Genomic DNA, 22,195 nt, shown 5'->3' with positions numbered 1-22,195 from the left:
AGGCAAATCCATTTTGTGCTACCTGATCAATGTGATTTATGCCTCCTGGGAATCCTGAGCAGGGGGTCTCTCTATACCAATAGAGCACCTAGACTGTTGATCAATTGCCCTTCTTTCCATTGCTTGAGCGGCCTACCTTCTTTAGTGGCTACAGCTCTCTCTGTCTCTCTCTCTGTTGGCATCTTTTACAAAATCCTCTTCATTTGAGCTCTTCTTCAGTGATAACCATATTGCAGCCCATTCATCTCTATCACTGCTTCCCAAGTGCCTTTGGGTGTACCTTACCTTTCTTTGTCTATCTGCAGTGTCTGCCCAAGATAGATAGCCTGATGGACTAGCTCTCAGGGTAGATAGGGAACTTATGATATCCGTCTTCTAAATGAAAAAGCTGAGATGTTTTCAGAGAGATGGAGTGGTTTGCCCAAAGTCAAATAGCTAGTAAGTGGTGGAACAGGTGTTCTTATTTCTAGTCTAATTCTTTGTTCCCCACATTGTGCTTTTTTTTGGACATGAGTCCTTCTGACATGATTCAATTGGTATTTAGTTTTAGCATTGAAGGTTCAGTGCCTGTTAACTTTATGCTTAAAAACTACTTTGATAATTGAGAGGGATAAGGAACTTCATTTGGAAGAGAAAAAGATTATCTTTAAAATAAAGATTTTGTTTTGTTTTCATTTAAAGCCAGAATGCATACACACACACACACACACACACACACACACACACACACACACACACACACACACGTGAACACTCTTAATATCCTAAGATGTTAAAGGGAAATATTCATTGCTTTAACCACAAGAGGGAGCCCAGCAGAAATAAAAGGAAAAAATATTTTGTGGTTAAATTCCACAGTTCTGCAGTGACTTAGAGGACACACATTCAACAAATATTTATTAATTGTTATCTGATGTTTGCAAAGCATTGGTGCTAGAAGCTAAAGGAGATACAAAGTTGAGAAAAGATAGTTGTCCCTGCCCTCATGGAATTTTCATTAGGAGGATAAAATGAGGGAAAATATATAATCAAAAATCCCTACAGATTTAACAAAAAATTTCCTATGAAATCCAAAAGGTGAAGTGTTTTTGGGGGGGCTGAGGACTCTCTAAAAAATTGAGAGTAAAGGGTCAAAAAAAGAATTTTTTGAAAAAAAATTTTTTGAAAAAAGTGGAATTTTAATTGGATTTTAATAGAAAAAACACTAGGATTTGAGCAGAGAACTAATCTTACTTCCATCTGAATTCTATCAGATGCCTCTTTTTGTATTCAGAAGAGGAAAGCTGCCAGTCAGAGTTGGAACATTTCATCCTTCCCTCCCCATCAGCTCCATGCCAACTCAAGCCTTTTCTATCTCCAGTGTCTCTTGAATCTATTTCTATCTACTGCTGCGCACTGTCCTAAATCAGGCCTTCATCACCTCTCACTTCCACCATGTTAGTCTCCTACTGGCCAGCCTGCTGCTAGTCTCCCCACTCACTAATGCATCTCCCAAACAAATTTATAGAACACAGAGTTGACCATTTCAGGTCTCTGCTCCAAAACCTGTATTCATTTCTTCCAGCTTCCCTAGGATAAAATGCAGACTGCGAAATCATCATCATTGTCATCATCTAATTCAAAAGTGCTCTTCAAAGTTACTAGTGATCTCTTAGTTTCCAAATCCAGCAGCCTTTTCTCTACCCTCTCTCCTATCACTGGTCACTCTCCTCTTTGATTCTCTCTTTTCTCTCAATTTTTGGGACACCAACATCTTCTGGTTTTCCACCTGCCTATCTTCCACTTTAGTTCTGTCTCCTCTACTGCATTGTCACTCGGTTCATAACCTCTAACTGTAGGTGTCAGTTTGTCCTGGGTCCTCTTTTCTTCTCTCTCTATACTTGGTGATCTCATCAGCTCCCATCGATTTAATTACCATCTCTGTGCTAACGATTCTCAAATTTACCTTTCCTTTCCCACTTTCTCTCTGATCTCTCTCATCTCCAACTGAATCTCACATTGGATGTCCAGAGCACATATTAAATTCAATGTATTAAAAACAGAACTCAGTATTTTTCTTACTAAATTCTTCCCCTACCTTCTCTATTATCATAAAAGGTTCCATCTGCAACATCTCTCATCACTGCCTACAGATCCTCATCACTGTGCTACAGATCCTCATCACTTCCTGTCTGAACTGCTACAGTAGCCTGCTGGTGGTGGGGCTGCCTACCTCAAGTTTCTTCTGACTCTAATCCATCTTCTACTCAGCCTCTGAAGTGATTTTCCTATAACACAAGTGGACCCCCTCAATAATTTCTTTTTTTTTAAAATAACTTTTTATTGACAGAGCCCCATGCCAGGGTAATTTTTTATAGCATTTATCCCTTGCATTCACTTCTGTTCTGATTTTTTCCCTCCCTCCCTCCACCCCCTCCCCCAGATGGCACATGTTAAATAGGTTACAGTATATCCTAGATACAATATATGTGTGTAGAACCGAACAGTTTTCTTGTTGCACAAGGAGAATTGGATTCAGAAGGTATAAATAACCCAGGAAGAAAAACAAAAATGCAAGCAGTTTACATTCATTTCCCAGCGTTCTTTCTTTGGGTGTAGCTGCTTCTGTCCATCCTTGATCAATTGAAACTGAATTAGCTCTCTTTCTTGAAGAGATCCACTTCCATCAGAATACATCTTCAAACAGTATCGTTGTTACCACTCAATGATTTCAATGGCTCTCTATCACCTCCAGTATCAAATACAAAATACTCTATTGGGCATCTCTTTCATGATCTAGTCCCTTCTACCTTTCTAGTCTTCTTAGACATTGCTTCTCACGATGGACTCTTCAAGCCAGTAAACTGATCTCCTGGTTGTTCCACAAACAAAATCCTTCATTTCTCAGCTCCGGTCATTTTCTCAGGTCATCCTCCTTGCTTGAAACATTCTCCCTTCAACTTTTGACCTCCCAGCTTCCTTTAAATTGTGACTAAATCTCCATCTTCTGCAGGAAGCCTTCCCTAATCCTTCTCAGTTCCAAAGCCTTCCCTCTATTAATCATTTCCTATTTATCATGTATTATATAACTTGCTTTTTATATATTGTTTGCATATTGTCTCTCTTGTGACATTGTGAGCTCCTTGAGAATAGAGACTTTTTTCTTTGTATCCCTAGAGTTTAGGACAATGACTAGCTGAATAAATGATTGACCCAACCCCCATATTTTTAGAGGAAGTCACGGGCTCAAAAGATAAAGTAGTAAGCTCAAGGTCACAACCCTGTACTGGGCAGCTAAAGAAAACCCATGTTTTCTGACTTATAGTTTAGTGTTTTTTTCTGTTCCACCTCAATGCCCCTCTTCCTTTCTGTACTGATAATTATGAAATCCCAAAACTAATTCTGTGCTATTTGGAAATGAATGTCATAGCAAGTGATTTCTGTGGAATCTGCTTGATCATGCTGGAGGACCCTTCATCACAACAGAAAGGTAGATGTTTGGGAGCTCCTTCAGGTCTAATTAAAGAGCCCATTAATGAAGCATTAGGGAGAGTATCCAAAAGTCATATTAATGTCCCTTTAGATTCTATCTTAAGACACAAAGGTCAGAAAAATAATATTGGGGAAAATGAAGGGAAAAAATGGAGGTTTTTAGAAAAAAACAGAAAAACTCCCCTCTAGTTTCTGCCATGTATATCTGTGGATATTTTGCTGTAATGCTCATTTGTTTGTGTTATTTGTGACAACTAAAACTGTTATATTAATATACTCTTAGGTTATGTTGATGTGTCTAGGATGGGGACTGGACTCTGTGGTTAGATATTTTCAATATAGGGCCCAGTTTTGTTGTACCACATTTTAAAAATTAAATCAGGAAGCTAGAATATAACCAAAGGAGGGGTAGCTAGGATGATGAGAAGTTTGAAAACTATCATAAGAAGAAAAAATGAGCTGAAGGAAATGGAAGAAGAGAAATCTAATATTTAAAGAGCCTACCTATAAGAATATATTGATTCTACTTTCTCCCAGAGGGCAGAAATATAGAATCAGTTAAGGAAAGTTAATAGGCAGCAGTTTTTGTCTCAGCATGAGAAAATTTTTGATAACAATTAGCACTGTCTAAAATTGGAACAGCTTGCCTTGGGAGGTAGTGAGTTCTTAATCATTATTGTGAAAATCTCCTCTACTAATGAACTCATTATCTTTTCCCCAAAACCCACTCCTCCTCCTAATTACCCTATTTCTATCTAGGTACCACTATCTTCCTAATCACAGAGGTTCTCTAAATTGGTGTTATCCTTACCTCCTACCTCTGCTATCTTTTACATTTGTCTCTTCTCTGTCACTGCCCTAGTTTACACCTTCATCTTTCACCTGGAATATTGCACTAGCTAGCTTATTGCTCACCCTGCCTTACATATCCACCCTTTTCAATGCAGCCTAAATTCTAAGTGATTTTCCTAAAATGACAATCTGATTATGTGACTTGATAAACTTTACAGGCTCCAAATATAAGCTCCTATTTGGCTTGTAAAGTTCTTCACAACTTAGTCCCAACTACCTTTCCACTTCTCTTTTCTTACGTCTGTTCCCCCATACTCTTTGGTCCAGCAAGATTGGCTATCTTAATATTTCTCACACATAACACTCCCATCTCCTAGCTCCTCATCTTTGTACTAGCTGTTATCCATCCCTGGAATATATTCATTTCTCTCCTCACTTTCACTTCTTATATATTCCCTTGTTTCCTTCTATTTTCTATCTAAAATCTTTCATGATTCCTTTATTTTCCACCAAATTTAACTTGTAATTATTTTGTATATGCTAATTTATATACCTGTTGTCTCCCCAATAGAATGTAAGTAAGCTGCTTGAGGACAGGGACTGTTTCATTTTTTACTTTGTATTTCTAGCAACTATCACAGTGCGTGAAATGTAGTAGATAGACTTTTAGTAATTTATCAGCGATTGATTCTTTTTTAAATTTAAAACTTAAATGTAATATGGAAAAAGAAAAAAATTGCCATGTTCAGAGCAGAACATACAAGAGGATTCAGAAATATGAGACAGTAGTTTTCCATTTCAAGAAAGCCTTTATAATAAATACTGCACAATCTTTTCTTGTTTCCTTTGTTTTCTGCTATGCACTTTTTACTTTATTCTTTTTTCCTCCTTCTTCCCTCCTCCCCCCAAAAGGCTATGTGTGTATACACACATGTGTGCACACATGCATACCTATATATACATTTATATATACATCTCCATGCACAGGTACATATGTACCCATCCATCTACATATATATATATATATATATATATATATATATATATATATATATATATATATATATATATATATATACCCATGCATACACATATATGTAAAATCATATGCACATACGTGCACATACACACATATTCATGTACATCTATGTAGAGCTATACTATGCTTGCTTTTCCTGTATCTCTGGGGATAAATAACATCATTCTTCATAAATCCTAGTCTTTGCATATTTTTCTAAATCTATCAGCTCATCATTCCTATACCACAGCACTATTCCAATTTTATACTATTTAGTTATTATAAATAGTCTAAAGTGTTGTTTATGGATATGGCTGTCATATAGTATAGTATGCCTATTTTTCTCTTTTGAGTAAATCTATTTTAGCTTTAACTTTGAGATCAATTATTACTACCTCTGCTTTTTTTTTACTTAGTAAATTCTACTACTTTATTATTTTTGTGTATATCTTTTATTTCTTATCCCTCTTGACTCCTCTATCTCTGTTTTACTTCTACATCCTACCTTGCCTTACTATTACTTAGTGTACCCCATCTCCAAGGATCTTTCCCTTATCCTCTCCCCACCTTTTCCTCCCTCTTTGTTCCATTCCAGTTAATCTACATACTTTATCTCATTACCATTAATCTATACTGTTTTATCCCCTCTTCCCTACATTCTGATCCTTCTTCTTATTTCTTTATAAATTTAGAAAAATTTTATACATTTCTAGATACAGATATATATAGAGAGAGAGAGAGAGATATGTACATATAGATAGTTCCCTCTTTAATCCATTCTTGATGGGAGTAGGTTCTAGAGCTACCAGCCCTCCTTCCCAATCTAACTTCTCTGCATCATTTCTTCTTTTTGTACTTCATTTGTATAACATAATTACTATTTTACCTTTTCCTACATAGTTTTACTATTTAGAATCACATCATATTCAGCTCTAACTCAGTTGTTTTTCAAATTACCCATTTATTAGTGACAATCTTAGACATATGGTTTATATTTCAACATGTAATACATAAACAGTTTGTCCTTAATGAGTGAGTCTCTTGAAATTAGTGTTTGATGTTTACTTTATATTTCTTTTGGCTTTTATGTCAAATTTTTTATTAAATTCAGGTTTTTTGCATCAAAATCCTGAGTCTGTTAATTTATTGACTTTTCTTTTTTTTTTTTTCCCACTAAGGATTATGCTTAACTTTTCTGGGTGTGATATTTAGAGTCCCAACCCTAGTTCTTTTGCTCGTCTATATATAGGTTTTCAATGCTGATAATGGCCTTCAAGAATTTTTATGTATAAGTTAGTGGCCCCTGTTCTATTTAAGTTTGATCCCATTGATCTAATCCACTCCCTACCTGATGCAAAAATCCTATCTACAGACTCTGTGATACAAATGATTATTCAGTTTTTGTTCAAAAATCTGCAGGGACGGGAAATTTCCAACAGTCACCATTGTTGGACAGTACACTGTGTCCATTGTTGGATATTCCTAATTATCAGGAAGCTTTTCTACAACTTAGACCAGAATCTATCATCTTAAAACTTTTACCCATTCATCCTGGTTCTTTAGAGGTCAAATGAAAAAAGTCTAATCTTTCTGCTTATGATAACCCTTCTAGTATTTAAAAACAATAATCATATTCCCAATGAATCTTATCTTTCTTATGTATGTTAAATAAGGAGTGAAAACAGAATATACCTTCTGAAATTTTTCCCAGAAACATCAATGTATTGGGAAAAAACAAGTTCTACTTCACTCCTTCTTCACTGTGTAACTTTAGGACAAGTCACTTAACCTGTGTATATGAGTTACCTTCTAGATCTAACATTTTCTTAACCTTTGCTCCTTCCAGGCTCAGGTGATTATGAAATAAAGGCCAGTACAGGATTTTGCACATGAGAAGGAATCAGTAAATTTTTATAGACTGATTTATAGATATAGTACTGAGTTCCATCATTCTTTTAGTTTTTCTTTCTCAAACTCTGTCCCAGCTGGCTTCCAATATCCACAATAAACTTCATGAACAGTTGGATCCTCAATAGGACAAACAGCTTAGTTGACTTTTGACATGTAAACAAATAGCAGGTCAGCCATTCTCCTCCTCTCTATGCGTAGAGTTCCTCAAGATTTTAGAGGGATTTTTTCTTTGAATGACCTGTTGGGGTCAAAATGTCACTTTTTTGGAAATCAGAGGGAAAGGATGCTGATTGATGATACTTAATTTCTTTTGTCTAGAGTTAGTGACTTACCCTTCTTCTTAAATCACATGATTTTGGGGATTTTTATCCCTAAGGATGAGCTCAGTGAGGTGGTCTTGTCTGGTCCCATGACCCTTGTGGCATTAATCTCCATTAATCCTATGGCTATACTCTGTTACAGACTTTCCGCCTCTACCGAGAGTACAAGGACCACATTCTTGTGAAGGCCTTCGTTGAGTGTCAGAAAAGAAGTCTTGTGAACCGCCGTCGTGTGAATCACACCCTAGGGCCCAAAAAAAGCCGTGCCCTACCCTTTGTGCCCATGTCTTACCAGCTGTCACAGACCTACTATAGGTGAGTACTCAAACATCCATCAGAATTCAGGGAAGGGTCATCTTGAAGAGAGCAATTTTAATGAGTTGGTGAGCCCCAAACCAAATTACAAGGATTTGAGAAATGAATAGGAAGAGAAGAAGGAAAAGGATCAAGAATAGACAACTCTTTTTAGTTTGACTTAGAAAGGGAAAAGGCATAAGATGATAATTTGAAGAAATGTCAAGTTCAAACAAAGATGGTGGATGGTCTTTTTTTCCTATATAGTAGGAATTGCATCCCTCAATTAAGGGGCAAGGTAAATTGAATGGACAGTATGGAAGGCTTAAAAAGAGATTTAGAATGGCTAATGTGAGAAATTTGAGAAAATTAGGAAAGGATAAAAGTAATATTACATTTACCCATGAAGGCTTAGTTGAGATTAAATAGCAAATTTTCATTGAACCTAGGGTTCAATTCCATAATAATGTTTCATTCACACTACCACAATCATAGGTTTCAAGCAAAAACAATCCTTAGAAATGATCAACTTTCACCTATTCATTATTCATTTTGCAGATAAGGAAAATAAGGAGAAGGAGAAGATAGCTTAAATGACTGCTCTCTTCACAGTGACCAGCAATCTCTTAATTACCGAATCTAATGATCTCAGAGCAGCTTGATTCTCTATAGTCTTTGATAGATTATCTCTCAATATCTTCCTTCTGCCTGATCCAATCAATTATTGTCTTACAGATTGTACCTCTACAATAATTCTTCTAAGAAGACCCTTTTTCCTTTCTAGACATTACCTCCTCCCGTCCCACTCTCCCACCCCCAATCCCTGTGTAGAACCTCCTATATGAACTATTGTAGTAGCCTTTTGGTAAGTCTCCCTGCCTCAAGTCTCTTCCCATTCCAATCTGTCCTCTACTTGGCTGTTAGATTATTTACCAAAAACACAGGTCTGACCATCACCTTTCTTCCATTTAAGTAAATTCCAATGGCTCCCTATATCACTTTCAGGATAAAATATAAAATCCTCTCTTTGGCTTTATAACTTGGCCCTTTCCTACCTTTCCAGTTTTTTATTCCTTACTCCAGCCCACATACTTTATGGTCTAGTGATGCAGATCTCAGCTAAAATCCCACTTTCAAGTCTTTCCTGGTCCCCCCTAATGTTAGTGCCTTTAATCTCTAATTTATTGAGTGTGGGAGGTTGTAAGACATGTGCATACACATGCATGCAACATATACACACATATTGTTTGTACATAGTTGCTTGCATGTTGTCTATACTATTATTATTTGAACATAGGGACAGTTTTTATCTTACTGGCACTTAATAGATGCATGATAAATACTTGTTAGTAATCACACAGATGTTAAGTAACAGAGGCAGTACTCAAATAAGACTTGATCCTACATTTTTGTTTCATTTAATCTTCTTAAAATTGCACTTTTAGAGAGGGACAAGGACCTGAGTATGTATAAGGAATTTAAAAAGAAAGTCATCTCCATATGAGTTTGGGATTTCTTTACATTTAAAATCAAAATAAACTTTTCCCCCTTCAGCCCTACACTGAAGCTCTTCTCTTTTTTTTTCCCCTTATTTTCCTTTTTTTTTTTAAATTAAAGCTTTTTGTTTACAAAGCTTATGCATGGGTAATTTTTTCCAACATTGACCCTTGCATAACTTTTTGTTGCAAAATTTCCCCCCTTCCTCTCACTCCCACCCCTAGCTGGCAGGTAGTCCAATATATGTTAAATATGTTGAACTACATGTTAGGAGTATTTATACAATTATCTTCTGCATAAGAAAAATCAGATCAAGGAGGAAGAAAAAGAAAACTGAGAAAGAAAACAAAATGCAAGCAAATAACAATAGAGCAAGTGGGAATGCCATGTTGTGTTCCACACACTGTTCCCATGGTTCTCTCTCTGGGTGTAGATGGCTCTCTTCATCACTGAACAAGTTGGGAGGGTTTGAATCATCTCATTGTTGAAGAGAGCCACATCCATCAGAATTGATTGTTGTATAGTCTTCTTGTTGCTGTGTAATGATCTCCTGGTTCTGCTCATTTCACTCAACATCAGTTCATATAAATCTCTCCAACTCTCTCTAAAATCATCCTACTGATCATTTCTTACAGAACAATAATATTCCATAACATTCATATACCATAACTTATTCAGCCATTCTCCAATTGATGGGCATCCACTCAGTTTCCAGTTTCTGGCTATTACAAAGAGGGCTGCCACAAACATTCTTGCACATACTGGTCCCTTTCCCTCTTTTAAGATCTCTTTGGGATATAAGCCCAGTAGTAACACTGCTGGATCAAAGGGTATGCACAGTTTGACAACTTTTTGAGCATAATTCCAAATTGCTCTCCAGAATGGATGAATCTAGTCAACAACTCTACCAGTAATGCATCAGGGTCCCAGTTTTCCCACATCCCCTCCAACATTCATCATTATCTTTTCCTGTCATTTCAGCCAATCTGAGAGGTGTGTAGTGGTATCTCAGAGTTGTCTTAATTTGCATTTCTCTGATCAATAATGATTTGGAGCACCTTTTCATATGACTAGAAATAGTTTCAATTTCTTCATCTGAAAATTGTCTGTTCATATCTTTTGGCCATTTATCAATTGAAGCATGGCTTGAACTATTATAAATTTGAGTCAGTTCTTTATATATTTTAGAAATGAGGCCTTTATCAGGTCCTTTGAATATAAAAATGCTTTCTCGGTTTATTGTGAAGCTCTTCTCATGCTTATTCCTTTTTTGTTTTTATTGTGTTTTTTTCCTCCAACATTAGGATATTTACATGGCGGTTTCCCAGTACGGTCTGCACAGAATCTTTCCAGTTCTTTGAGAAGGTCAAGGCTGTTGGTCAGACAGATCAACCAGATAGTTTTTCATTCAAGGAACCAGAAGGTACCATGACTGATATGGTAGCATTTTCCCTGGATGGTCCTGGAGGCCACTGCGTGGCCATCCTCAGCCTTTTCTCTCTGGGCCTTCTTGCGGTGGATGTACGAATCCCTGAGCAGATCGTGGTAGTGGACAGCTCCATGGTTGAGAATGAAGTCATGAAGAGGTAAGGCCAGTGTTCCTAAACAGCCAGGGCTCTGCAGCCTCTAGACTGCCTCCCCTGAACCAGAGGAAAAGGTCACCAAGAGTGATGCTGTGATTGTGGCAGTGGTGGTGATGATTTACCTTTCTATAATCCTTCAAATTTTACAAATTGCTTTTCTCACTTTTTTCTTAGATAGTGGTACTAAGTCTGATAGACCACATTTTAAAGTGAAAAAAAATTCAAAGCTCAGACTAATCCTTTTTCCATGGCCACACCATTAAGTGTTAGATCCAGAATTTGAACCCAGGCCTACCGCTTCCAAGCCTAGTACTGCTTCTACAGTAGCATAATTTCCTATGGAATGTAGGATCTATTAGAGCCTGAAAAGGTTTTAAAGATCACTTGTGTAGGATAACCTCCTTGTTTTATAAATGAGGAAGCTGAGGACCTAAGAAAGGCCCAGGGTCATACCATAATCAATGGCAGAATCTTAATGGATAGTCTATTATGTTTACATGTTTTTATAGGTTTGTTTATGCCGGAAACTTTTAAAAGAAGAGGGGAACAGAAATAGAAGATCATAAGAGGAACCTAGTTGACAAAAAGGGTTGATCAAAGTTAAATTCTGATAATGAGCATATGTAAATTCAGTAAACTTTCATTAAATGCCTACTGTTCAATTCCATGAGTTATTAAGGATTTACTATTTACAAAGCAGTATGCCAGTTATAGAGAGCAGTTACAAAAATTAATAAGACATGATTTCTATCCTCATGGAACTTACACCCTAATGGGGAATGTGTGTACATATGTTGGTATTACAAATTTAAATGAACATGTGAAATGCTTAAGACAAATACAAAGTGATTTTCAAGATAAAAGAAAAGGAAGATCATTCCTAGCTGGGAAAATCAGGGAAGACTTTTTGGAATAAATAACATTTGAGTAGGTCTTGCAGAGTACTACAGCATAGAGCCCAGTGTGAACAGTCAGGTGTCAGAAGGCTGTGAATATAGAGTACAATGAGCATTCTGATTTGAAGAAGTAGTATGACATAAAGTTGGATGGCACTAAATTGGCACAGAATTAAATATCAAGTTGAGTAGCATGGTCTTTATCTTCTAAGCATTGAAAATGAAAGGAGTCATGGAATAATTATTTGCTTTTTTTTTTATTATTATAGCTTTTTATTGACAAACACATGCATGGGTAATTTTTCAATACTGATCCTTGTAAAAACTTCTGTTCCAACTTTTCCCCTCCTTTCCTCCACCCCTTCCTCTAGATGGCAGGCAGTCCTGTATATACATGTTAAATATGTTAAAGTATATGTTAAATACAACATATGTATATATATTTATACAGTTGTCTTGCTGCACAAGAAAAATCAGATTAGGAAGAAGGTAAAAAATAAGCTGGGAAGAAAAACAAAAATGCAAGCAAACAATAAGAGAAAGAGTGTAAATACTATGTTGTGAGCCACACTCATTTCCCAGTGTTCTTTTGCTGGGTATAGCTGATTCTGTTCATTACTGATCAATTGGAACTGATTTGTATCCTCTCATTGTTGAAGAGCCACGTCCATCAGAAGTGATCCTCATATAGTCTTGTTGTTGCCATGTATAATGATCTCCTGGTTCTGCTCATTTCACTTAGCATCAGTTCATGTAAGTTTCTCCAAGCCTCTCTGTATTCTTCCTGTTGATCATTTCTTACAGAACAATAATATTCATGGAGTGATTTTTTAAAAATGAAACATAATATGTAATATGATCTATGTATTAGGAAGATGAATTTAGCAAATGTGTGAAAGATTGGAGTTAGGAGAAGAGGTTTAAAAAACTATTTCAGTAGTGCAAACAATTGGTAATCAGGACTACTAGCCTAGATCAAAACTTTTTAAACTGTGGGTCACCACCCCATATGGAATCACATAACTGAAAGGGGGAGTCGTGAAATTATGATTTATTATCAGCAAATATTTGATTTGTATATCTATTTTGTTTATTTACCTATATAATCAGGGTCATGTAAAAATTTCACTAGCAAACAAGGGTCATGAGTGGAAAAAGTTTTAAGAAGCTCTAGCTAGGGCTTCAGAAAACTGTCTTCAATAGCCTTTACTCTCAAGAAGTTTACGTCTTACAAGAGTTAGAACAAATAAATAAACCCTTCTGTTATGATTCATTTTGAGTCTTTTCTTGAAAGGGGGCAATTTATTTGGATAATTACCATCTTTTTTTTTAGTTTGGCAAAGGATGGTAGCTTGGAAGACGATGATGAAGAGGAGGAAGAATTGGATGAGGGTGCTGCAGCCAAGCGCAGGATTGAAGTAAAACCCCACCAGGCTTCCCACACCAACTACTTACTTATGCGGGGCTACTATGCCCCTGGAATTGTCAATACTAGGAACCTGAACCCCAATGACAACATTGTGGTGAACTCTTGCCAGATGAAAATGAAGCTACGGCGTACCCCACTGCCCACCCACCTCAGCACCCCTGGTAAATGACTCCTTCCCAGAAATTAGTGAAAACAGCCCCAGTCAGTAATTTGATCCTCTCATTCCTGTTCAGGCAGACTTCTTGCATTGAAAGTGCAGGTACTCTATACTCAGGGCCAAAAGCCAGGAATCCTGCATGGCAGGTTACTCACTTAGTCAGATAGACAGAGCAGTATGAGGCCAGAAACATGAAGTGCTGAAGGAGTCATTTGTTGACCTGCTCCAATTCATTCCTTGCCCTAAATGCTTTCCCCCTGTGGAGAGAAATGACGGGTGATTTGCAGGATTTGTTTTTATCCTTGTACCCTGAAATCCTCCTCAGATATCAAGACTTCATTCTTTTGCCTTGGAAAACTTTGTAGAAGGCTAGCTTTGATGCAGTACATGTAGTCAGCACTTAGTAAATGGACAATGTTTAAAATGCAGAAGAGATCTAACCAAATCAAGTAAAACAATTTTTTCTGAAGGCTGCTTAAATACACCAGACCCTGTTGCTTGTCTGGATATAAAGGCCAGTAAGATCAGGGCCCCACAGAAAGTACAGGCTAGTTTCTGTTCAAGAAAAAATAGAAACGCAAGAAGAATAGGGGGCTTTAAGATTTTGTTCGTGTTCATCGTGGATGGAGAGGAGTAGTACACAGTCCAATTGACAAATGGATCGTGCAGACAGTGATTGCCATAGGAAGTCAGAGGAGGAGAAATCACTGCTACACACTAGACTGGGCTGGACTGGAAGGTTTTTACACAGGAAATGGAAATGACTAGGCTCTAAGAAAGCATATGGAGCATTTGGATAGGTACATGTCAGAAGGAAGGACATTCCAGGAGAGGCAAGAAAAATTGTGAGGAAAGACGAACCAAGGATTATTCAGGACCTGGGAAACAAATCAGTTTAGAGAAGAAAGTTTAGAAATCTTTCTGCCTCTTGTCTTGTGATAGTTTAGAAAAATCTTTGATCCATTCATGATTGGGTTTATTCTCTTTTCAGTGACATCTGTAATGGATCAGACAGCAGTTGGGGTCACCTGTCTCCCTGATGCTTTTACCAGGTTGATAAATACTCAGGAGAATTCCTTCAGTGGAGATGAGCTTGTCCAACAACTGATGAGTTATGGGTATAAGCCTGCAGATATATCTGCTACTGTGGAGATCCAAAAAACCATTGCAGCTACTTCCCATTTTGGAATAGACAAGGTGGAGCTGAGCACCCAGTTCTCCAACTTAGAGAAGATAGCCAGTGAGCGCACAAGGACCCTCGCAGAGTATATCCAGGTTAGTTGGGTATCAGTTTTATTGTAAACTATGTGGAAATAATAAACAACAAAGTTCTTCGAAATGTGTTAACTAAATAATACTATCTTTCTTGCAGCAGCTTATGAAGGAGGTAATTCAAGGGTGATTGAAAGCTCCTCAGTTTCCACAGATGAGCACTGTGCCAGGACACAAGGATGGCAGTTTGCTAACAAAGTCTGAGGTTGGAGGGACTCCCATTCAAGTACATTCTGAAGTACAGGGAGCATTTTGACAAAGCAAAGTTTCTTTCAAGGGACAAAACTAGGTCCTTTGATAAGAAGGCACTGCCTCTGGTTTCCCCAGATTCAAAGCCAAGGACCATCTTTATGATCCTCATTTTTACAGATAGAAGTCACACATCCACATTGCTTTTTGGCACGGAGCTGAAGTTTCAGAAATCAAAATAACACGAGTCTTTGTTCTGGCTACAGCAGCAATATTGCGTCTGAGGCCTTTTGGTCTGGCGACCACGGTCAGGCCACTTAACTCCTTGATATCCCCTAGGCAAACAACTTGCACATCTATTATAGAGGAGGACTCACTGTTCTAGACCACTTAAAAAATGGGTTTGGATCTTCCCCTGGATTAATCAGGTTCTAGATATATTGCATGTACATTGGAGGAAAAAGAAGTGTTCTGGGGACTACTATTTATGTTTAGCATTAGAATATATGAAAATATTTTGTTCTCTTATGATCCTATGATCATCTGCTCTCTCCTGGATATCCCATATATATAATCTTTTAAGGCCTCCAGAGACTCCAGATTCCCCAGTATAAGATCTGAAATCTCAGTGAACCACTTAGATTAATTTCATATAACCTAAAATTTGAAGTGGGGAACAGAGAGTAACGAGGTGGTGAACTTTCCTTATCTTAGTCACTAGTCCGTGATGAAGAAGAACCAGGAAGCTTCAGGAAGCTTTTTTCCTCAGGTAGAATTTTAACTAAATGTTCATAGAATAATTTCTTCTAATCCCTTTGTTATAAACATAAGGAAACAGACTCAGAGCTGAACTGCCTAACATCATACAGCCAACTAATGACAGCCAGGACTAGAACCTGATTTCCACCTCTGACTTCTCTACAAGTGATAGTTTAGCTCCTTCTTTCCTACAGACACCTTAAGCCCAGCTCACCTATATTGGTGGTGCTCACAGGCTTCCTTCGAGGCCTCATCATCTTAGCTTCACATTTGAGAAACATTGAACTAGAGGGCCAGAAGGTAAGAAAGTGGATGCTCTGTGTGTCACCCACTGGCCACCTTTCCAAACTACATGTATCAGAAGGAATAAGATGCTACATTTTCTCTAGCAATCCCAATCTCTGACAACTAGTGACTTACAAGTCCTTAAAAATGATTCTATAAAACTTCCAGAGGTTGTCACTTCCTTCCCACTGCCTCTAGATGGACAAATAGACTGATGCCTGTTGCCACAATTTAAAATAAACTTGTGTCTAGGACCTAACAAACTCATGATGGCTGAGCTTATCTCTCCCTCCTGCCCTGGTTTTAATGGAAGTGTATGTTTGTGTAACACTGTGTTGGTTATAAACATCTGATGAGGTTCCTCTTAGCCAAGGCTGAAATTCTCACTTCCTCAAGGGAGTCTCCATTTCCTCAAGGTAGAGTCACTAAATTCTCAAAACAAATTTAAATTCACTTTCATTTTTAAAAATAAATATGACAGCACCTTGAGGTGTGGGGCTGAGGAGAAAGATGGGTAACAGGGTGCTGGTATTGAAAAATCAGACATGCTCACTTTTTAAAAATTGAATCATGCCTTTACTGTCCTAACAGGAGGGTAGGACCATTTGAAAAGTAGAAAGGGGGAGCTAGCTTGAAATGAAATGCCTTAGTTCTCTTTTTCCAAAGCAGAGGGCAAAGGGTATCCTTTAACCTTCTCCAGATACTGATCTCCTTATGGCTTAGTCAGTCCAGAAAAGTTATGCTACCCTTCTTCTGTATACTGTCAAGGAGGGGGAAATAAAAAACACAGTCAATAAATACTTAATAAGATGGGCTTTCTGCTTTTTTCTAGGACCTTGTGGTTCTGCACCAAGTTTTAGAAGTTGGAGGCAACACTGTGCGCCTTGTAGCAATGATCTTTGCCCAACCCTGGCTGTTACACTCGGTGCGCTTGAAGAACAAGGAGGATGAAACTGATGGACAAACAGAGGATCTTCACCACCCTAGCCAGAAGCCACAGCTGAGAACCCAGGAGGAGCTCTTCAAAGAAAAGAGCTCCCTTGAGGAAACTGAGCTGGGTCCTCGGGAGACCAAGAGGAAGGCATTCCACAGCAGTGACACAGGCCCTGACCCCATCCATGAGGATACAGAAGGAGATTTGGAAGGAATGAAGGAGCCTCCCACAAAGAAGGCTGTTCTAAAGGATGTACGCCTAGAGCATTGCCCTAATCCAGATGAAGAAAAAGGGGCTCTCCCTGCAGATGGAGAAGCAAGAACCCTAGAAGCTTTAGCATCCAGAGCTCAGTTAGAATCAAATGGAAGTGATCCTTCCCTAGAAGTCCCAGGGACTGAAGGCAATCAGACAAATGCCAGTGGCATGGAAATCCCAGGCAAAGAGCAGCTTGGAAACCAGCCCCAGGCCCCAGAGGGCTATGAGGACCCAAAAGGTATGACAGCAATTTATGTACCCTTTGAATTGACATGGATGCTGGATCATTATTCTCCTCACATTATTAATTTATCACTATAGGCCCATTCTTAACACTTGAGCTAAGGTAGTGAACATTCAGATTTTCTTACTAGTATGACTTGTGAATAGTTAGTAAAGCTTGACAAAAGTATTTTTATGTCCATTATCTCACTTCACCCAAAAAAATAACTACATGAAGAGTTAGAGTAGGGGAAACTGAGGCTCAGAAACATTATGATTTGCCTAAGCTCATGGAGCTCATAACTGTCTGGACAGAACTACTTGTATCCAGTGCTCTTGTCCTGTAATATATATATGAAATCCTAGCCATTTGGAGGGATCGCAGAAGGGACCTAATCCAAACTCTTCCCTGCTGTCTCCACAACCTCTCAGACAGATGGTCCTCCATCCAGGCCCTGCAAAACTAGACTACCGTGTGAGGAAGTGAGACCTCCAGGGATGGGAATGGATCCTGCCCAACGCATTCCTGGGCTAGCCCATCCCTTCAGCATTGGCTCCAGATTGTGCTGCCTTAGTGATTGCGGTCAGTGCGGGGAGGGAGGATTGGAAGCAGGAAGGGCCTCATGGCCTCTGGGAGGCCCCTCTGCTGCAGATGATGAAGGCAAGAGGCTCTGGACCTGGTGTCTGAAAGCTCTGCTACTGGCTAGCTTCTTAGAGGTCCCTTCACTAATCCCTTTGAGCCTGAGTCGCCTCACCACCACTAGCCCCACTGTTGTGTCTGAGGGACAGCTATTCAGTGTGAGTGAAGGTCCTGCAGAGGCCTCGGCGCAACTTCAGAATGTGCGATTTGGGGGGAGCTGGCTCTGGAAGCTCAGAGAGCGAGAGAGTGGCTAGCAGGGTGTGGTGGGCGCCTGCTTCCTCTTCTCTTCTTTGCCATGATTCAGGAACTCTCCTGAATGGGCATATGACCTTGGAGAGTCAAACCCTCCTGCTTCCCTGAGCCTTCCTCATCTATAGAATAAGAGTATTTGTACTACCACTGCCTTTCTGAGTTGTAGTGAAGCTCAGATGTGATAATGCATGCAAAGTCCTTTATAAATTATGATATAAATGTCAATTCTTGTTATTGTTACCTTTGGAAGAATAGTATTTTCACTGTAGGCCCATTTAATGTTTCCAGAAACCTTTACAAAAGTGTACTCAAGTTTCAGTTCTCTCCTGTCCAAGAGAAGCTTGCTTTCCTAGTGACAACAGGGACTGGTTTCCTTTTTTTTTTTTAAGTGTATAGGATCTCAAAGCTATTCTTCCCAGTAGCATAACAAGAGACAGTTGGAGGAGAGCAAAACCCCTTTGGGATTCAGGGACTTATGTTTCTGATGCCATTCTCTTTTCTGTTCACAAGTAATTTACAAACTCCAGATATTCTGTTTCCTAACCAAATGGTCAGTCTCAGCCTTAGCACTTCTAGAATTCTCCTAAAAAAAATAAAAATGCTTTGTGGTGACTCAGATGAAATGGTAAATTTTTTCACAACAAAGTAAAGTCTTTCTCCAAAACTTACAGACTGGTAGAATACTAAATGTTTCAGAAATTGCAAATGACAGGTAGACAAAAAAAAAAAATTCTTTCCAACAAAGAATGGTGCAGGTACAAAGTACTTATTAGAGTAATTGGGTGGAAGGAGGTGCTAAGAGAAATGCCAGTGGGAAGTTGCTTCTAGATGATTTACTAAAACATGATAGGAAGAAAAAGGTGAATCTCTTCTCAGATAATGAAACTTGGATTGTACTTCACTGTGCCTCCTTGGCGTGACATTTTGATAGCAGTCAGTAACAAAGGTGATTTCTGACCAAAGTGTTTTCTGGTCTGGTTTTTTTTTTTTCTTTTATCTGAAGATTTCATCACGATAGCTCATGCATCATGTAAACTTTAAAGTTTACAAAGCACCTTGCCCACAGCAATCATGAAATGCAAGTGGTAGGGATACTGTCATCCCTGCTATAGGGATAGAGCTTAAGGGACTAAGGGTTGTGAGGGTAAAATGATTTAGGTGTGATATATCAGGTGAGGTTTAAATTCATATCAATAGACTTGCTTTTAACTGCTTTTAACTTGCTTTTAACTTGCAATTAACCAAGTCTAATGCCCTTCCTGTAGTGCTATTTGGAGTGGTGCATTCTGGGAGATGGTGGGGATCCTGACTGGTTCCTACTATGAGATTTAGAGTCCTGGCATAGCAGAAGGAACATTCGCCCAATCAGGCAACAGGCATTTATTAGCCACCTACGATGTGCCCAGGTATTGTGCTAGGTGTTAAGCATACAGAAGTTCCTTGCAGCTCTTCAAATCCAGATTCAGGTTAACTAAAGTATTAGTGTAGCAAAACTTCATTAAGTAGCATGTTATATTCAGAAAAATCCCAAGTCACATTTGTTATGTATCTGTCTGAATCCAAAGTCTCCCCTTCCCTGAGAAGCCAATGCCCTTTGAGTCAATGGCTCTTCACACCAAATACGAAAGTATTTGTTAAGTGTTATCACCTGTTATCCCTTGCTCCATTTATAACCTATTCTCTTCTATTTCATGTTTGTTGGCTTAAGTGTGTCTTTAGATAGTCTTTATAAACTTCATGGAAATTTTACTTAGGTCCATCTTTGGAATGAGTGCAAAGTCCACTTTCTAGAGGCTCTAGCTTCAAATTGTTTTCAGAAGACAACCATCCTGGAGACATCCCCAAGAGGAACGATTCTTGTTCTTGTGAAAGATATATATGTAATGCTCTTCTTTCTGTTGTTTTTCTAACAGAAAATTTTGGAGCGGGCAGCCTCTCCCAAGCAAATCGAGAAAAGTGAGTTGGGTTAAATGATAATTTTTTCATGTAGGTTTCATTAATGCTTTTTATATCTCAAACTAAGGTGGTTTCCAATGTATCATGCCTACTCACATAGAACATTCTCTTATAACAAGGAAAAACAATTAAGCAAAACTAACTTATACCAAGACTAAGTCTGACAACATATGCAGCAACCCCTCTGTTTTTCTGCTCATCCTCAGATGTTGACTCAGGTGTAAGCACTAAATCTATCTTCTGTTTCTCCAATAGGGAATGTGAGAATGTCTGCTTCATTGGCAGGCCCTGGCGCATTGTGGATGGCCATCTGAATAAGCCAGTCTGTAAGGGGATGATGGAAGCTGTCCTATACCACATCATGACTAAGCCTGGCATTCCTGAGAATACGCTGCTGCAGCACTACCAAGGAGTCCTGCAACCCATTGCAGTGTTGGAAATTCTCCAGGTACAGAAAAAAGGTGCTTGTTCTCCGGAGCACAAGTGATCTGCTCAGGTTCAGTTGTGCTCTGGGAGAACAAGGAAACAGAGACCGGGAATTTTCTGACTTCAAATGTCCCTGTAGCAATCTGTGTCTCTCATCTTACAAGTAAGAGAATGTGGATAATTCAGCGCAGACCATCTTCTGTGCTAAGTAATACATGTCTAGTACATGTCAATCTGATGTGAACACAGACTTACTTCAGAGGCTTCTAGATTTGAAAGATTCAAGTATCATCTAGTCTAGTCCCTTACTGAGGGATCACCTACTTTGGGCAGGCACTATGCTGAGCACTGGGGACACAAAAAAATGGCCAAAAACTCAAAAAAATCCATGTCTCTGCTCTCAGAATTCATGGTCTGTTGGGGAAGAAAACACACATATAGCTATGTGCTACAACATGTGTCATATAAATAGGACGTTATCTCAGAGGAAAGGTGCTTGCAGTGGCAGGGACTGGAATAGGCCTTCCCCTGGCAGAAGGTGAAATGTGAATTGATTTGGTGGAAGGATGGCAGAGGAGAGAAATGAGATGAGAGAGTCTCCTAGACATGGACAGTTGTTGGTCCCTCATTTTCAATACCATGGCATCAAGGAGGTGAAGCTATGACTTGAAAATATATTGGATTGAAGTGCAGAAGGGCTGTGTGAAATCACCAACTTTACTTTCTTTTCTGGAGCCATCTGGGTCCAGGGGCCAGATATTGATCAAGATAACTGGAGAATGGTGCTGGATAAAGTGGGAGACTGTGGCCCTTTTGCTCTAAGGTCTTTCCCAGCTTTCAATTTGTCTGAGGCAACATCCATTCAGTGATTAAGGCTTAAGTTAGAAATGAGGCAAAGCATGACTTCTTCTACCCATTAAAAAAAAAAAAGTCAACCTGGGAGGAAACGACCCTCAGGGTTTCTGACCACTAACAGTGTAGTTGGAAGGAAGCTACATATCCAGAAGCTATTGGGTATAAGGTGAATTGGAGGGAATGACTTTAAAAAATAATGAAGAGATGAGAAAGAAGAGTACAAAGGGAAGGGAGAGATAGAAGAGGGTAAATTACTTCACATGAAAGTTGTGAAAAATCTATTATAGTGGAGGGGAAATGGAGGCTGGGCAGTCGGCATCACTTAAACCTTACTCTCACCAGTATTGACTCAAAAAGGGAATAATATACAAAACCAGTTGAATATAGAAATCTATCTTACCCAACTAGCAGGGTCACTTATTTGACAAATAAAAAAGTTGAGACCTAAAGAGCTTGAATGGTTTCCCCAAAGCCACATTTCTTTTTTATTTTTTTTGGTTATGATTTTTTAAATTTCATTATTTTATTTTTTTTTTAATTTTTATTATTATTATAGCTTTTTATTTACAAGTTATATGCATGGGTAATTTTTCAGCATTGACAATTGCAAAACCTTTTGTTCCAATTTTTCCACTCCTTCCCCCTCCCCCCTCCCCCAGATTGCAGGTTGACCAATACATGTTAAATATGTTAAAGTATAAATCAAATACAATATAAGCATACATGTCCTCACAGTTATTTTGCTGTACAAAAAGAATCGGACTTTGAAATAGTGTACAATT

General features: G+C 38.5%; 1 protein-coding gene across 1 annotated transcript in view; it reads left to right on the top strand.

The window, feature by feature from the left end:
* Positions 1 to 22,195, top strand: part of GTF3C1 (general transcription factor IIIC subunit 1) — a 135,650-nt gene that overhangs the window by 105,198 nt on the left and 8,257 nt on the right. Inside the window, exons 30-36 of the mRNA XM_051988276.1 lie at positions 7,655 to 7,827; positions 10,608 to 10,889; positions 13,116 to 13,372; positions 14,360 to 14,643; positions 16,706 to 17,300; positions 20,090 to 20,132; positions 20,388 to 20,580. Of these exons, the coding sequence (XP_051844236.1) occupies positions 7,655 to 7,827; positions 10,608 to 10,889; positions 13,116 to 13,372; positions 14,360 to 14,643; positions 16,706 to 17,300; positions 20,090 to 20,132; positions 20,388 to 20,580 (1,827 nt within the window). The remainder of the gene's footprint in view (positions 1 to 7,654; positions 7,828 to 10,607; positions 10,890 to 13,115; positions 13,373 to 14,359; positions 14,644 to 16,705; positions 17,301 to 20,089; positions 20,133 to 20,387; positions 20,581 to 22,195) is intronic.

Source organism: Antechinus flavipes, chromosome 1, assembly GCF_016432865.1.
Source record: "Antechinus flavipes isolate AdamAnt ecotype Samford, QLD, Australia chromosome 1, AdamAnt_v2, whole genome shotgun sequence".
Taxonomy (NCBI): domain Eukaryota; kingdom Metazoa; phylum Chordata; class Mammalia; order Dasyuromorphia; family Dasyuridae; genus Antechinus; species Antechinus flavipes.
This window is presented reverse-complemented; position numbering and strand designations above follow the sequence as displayed.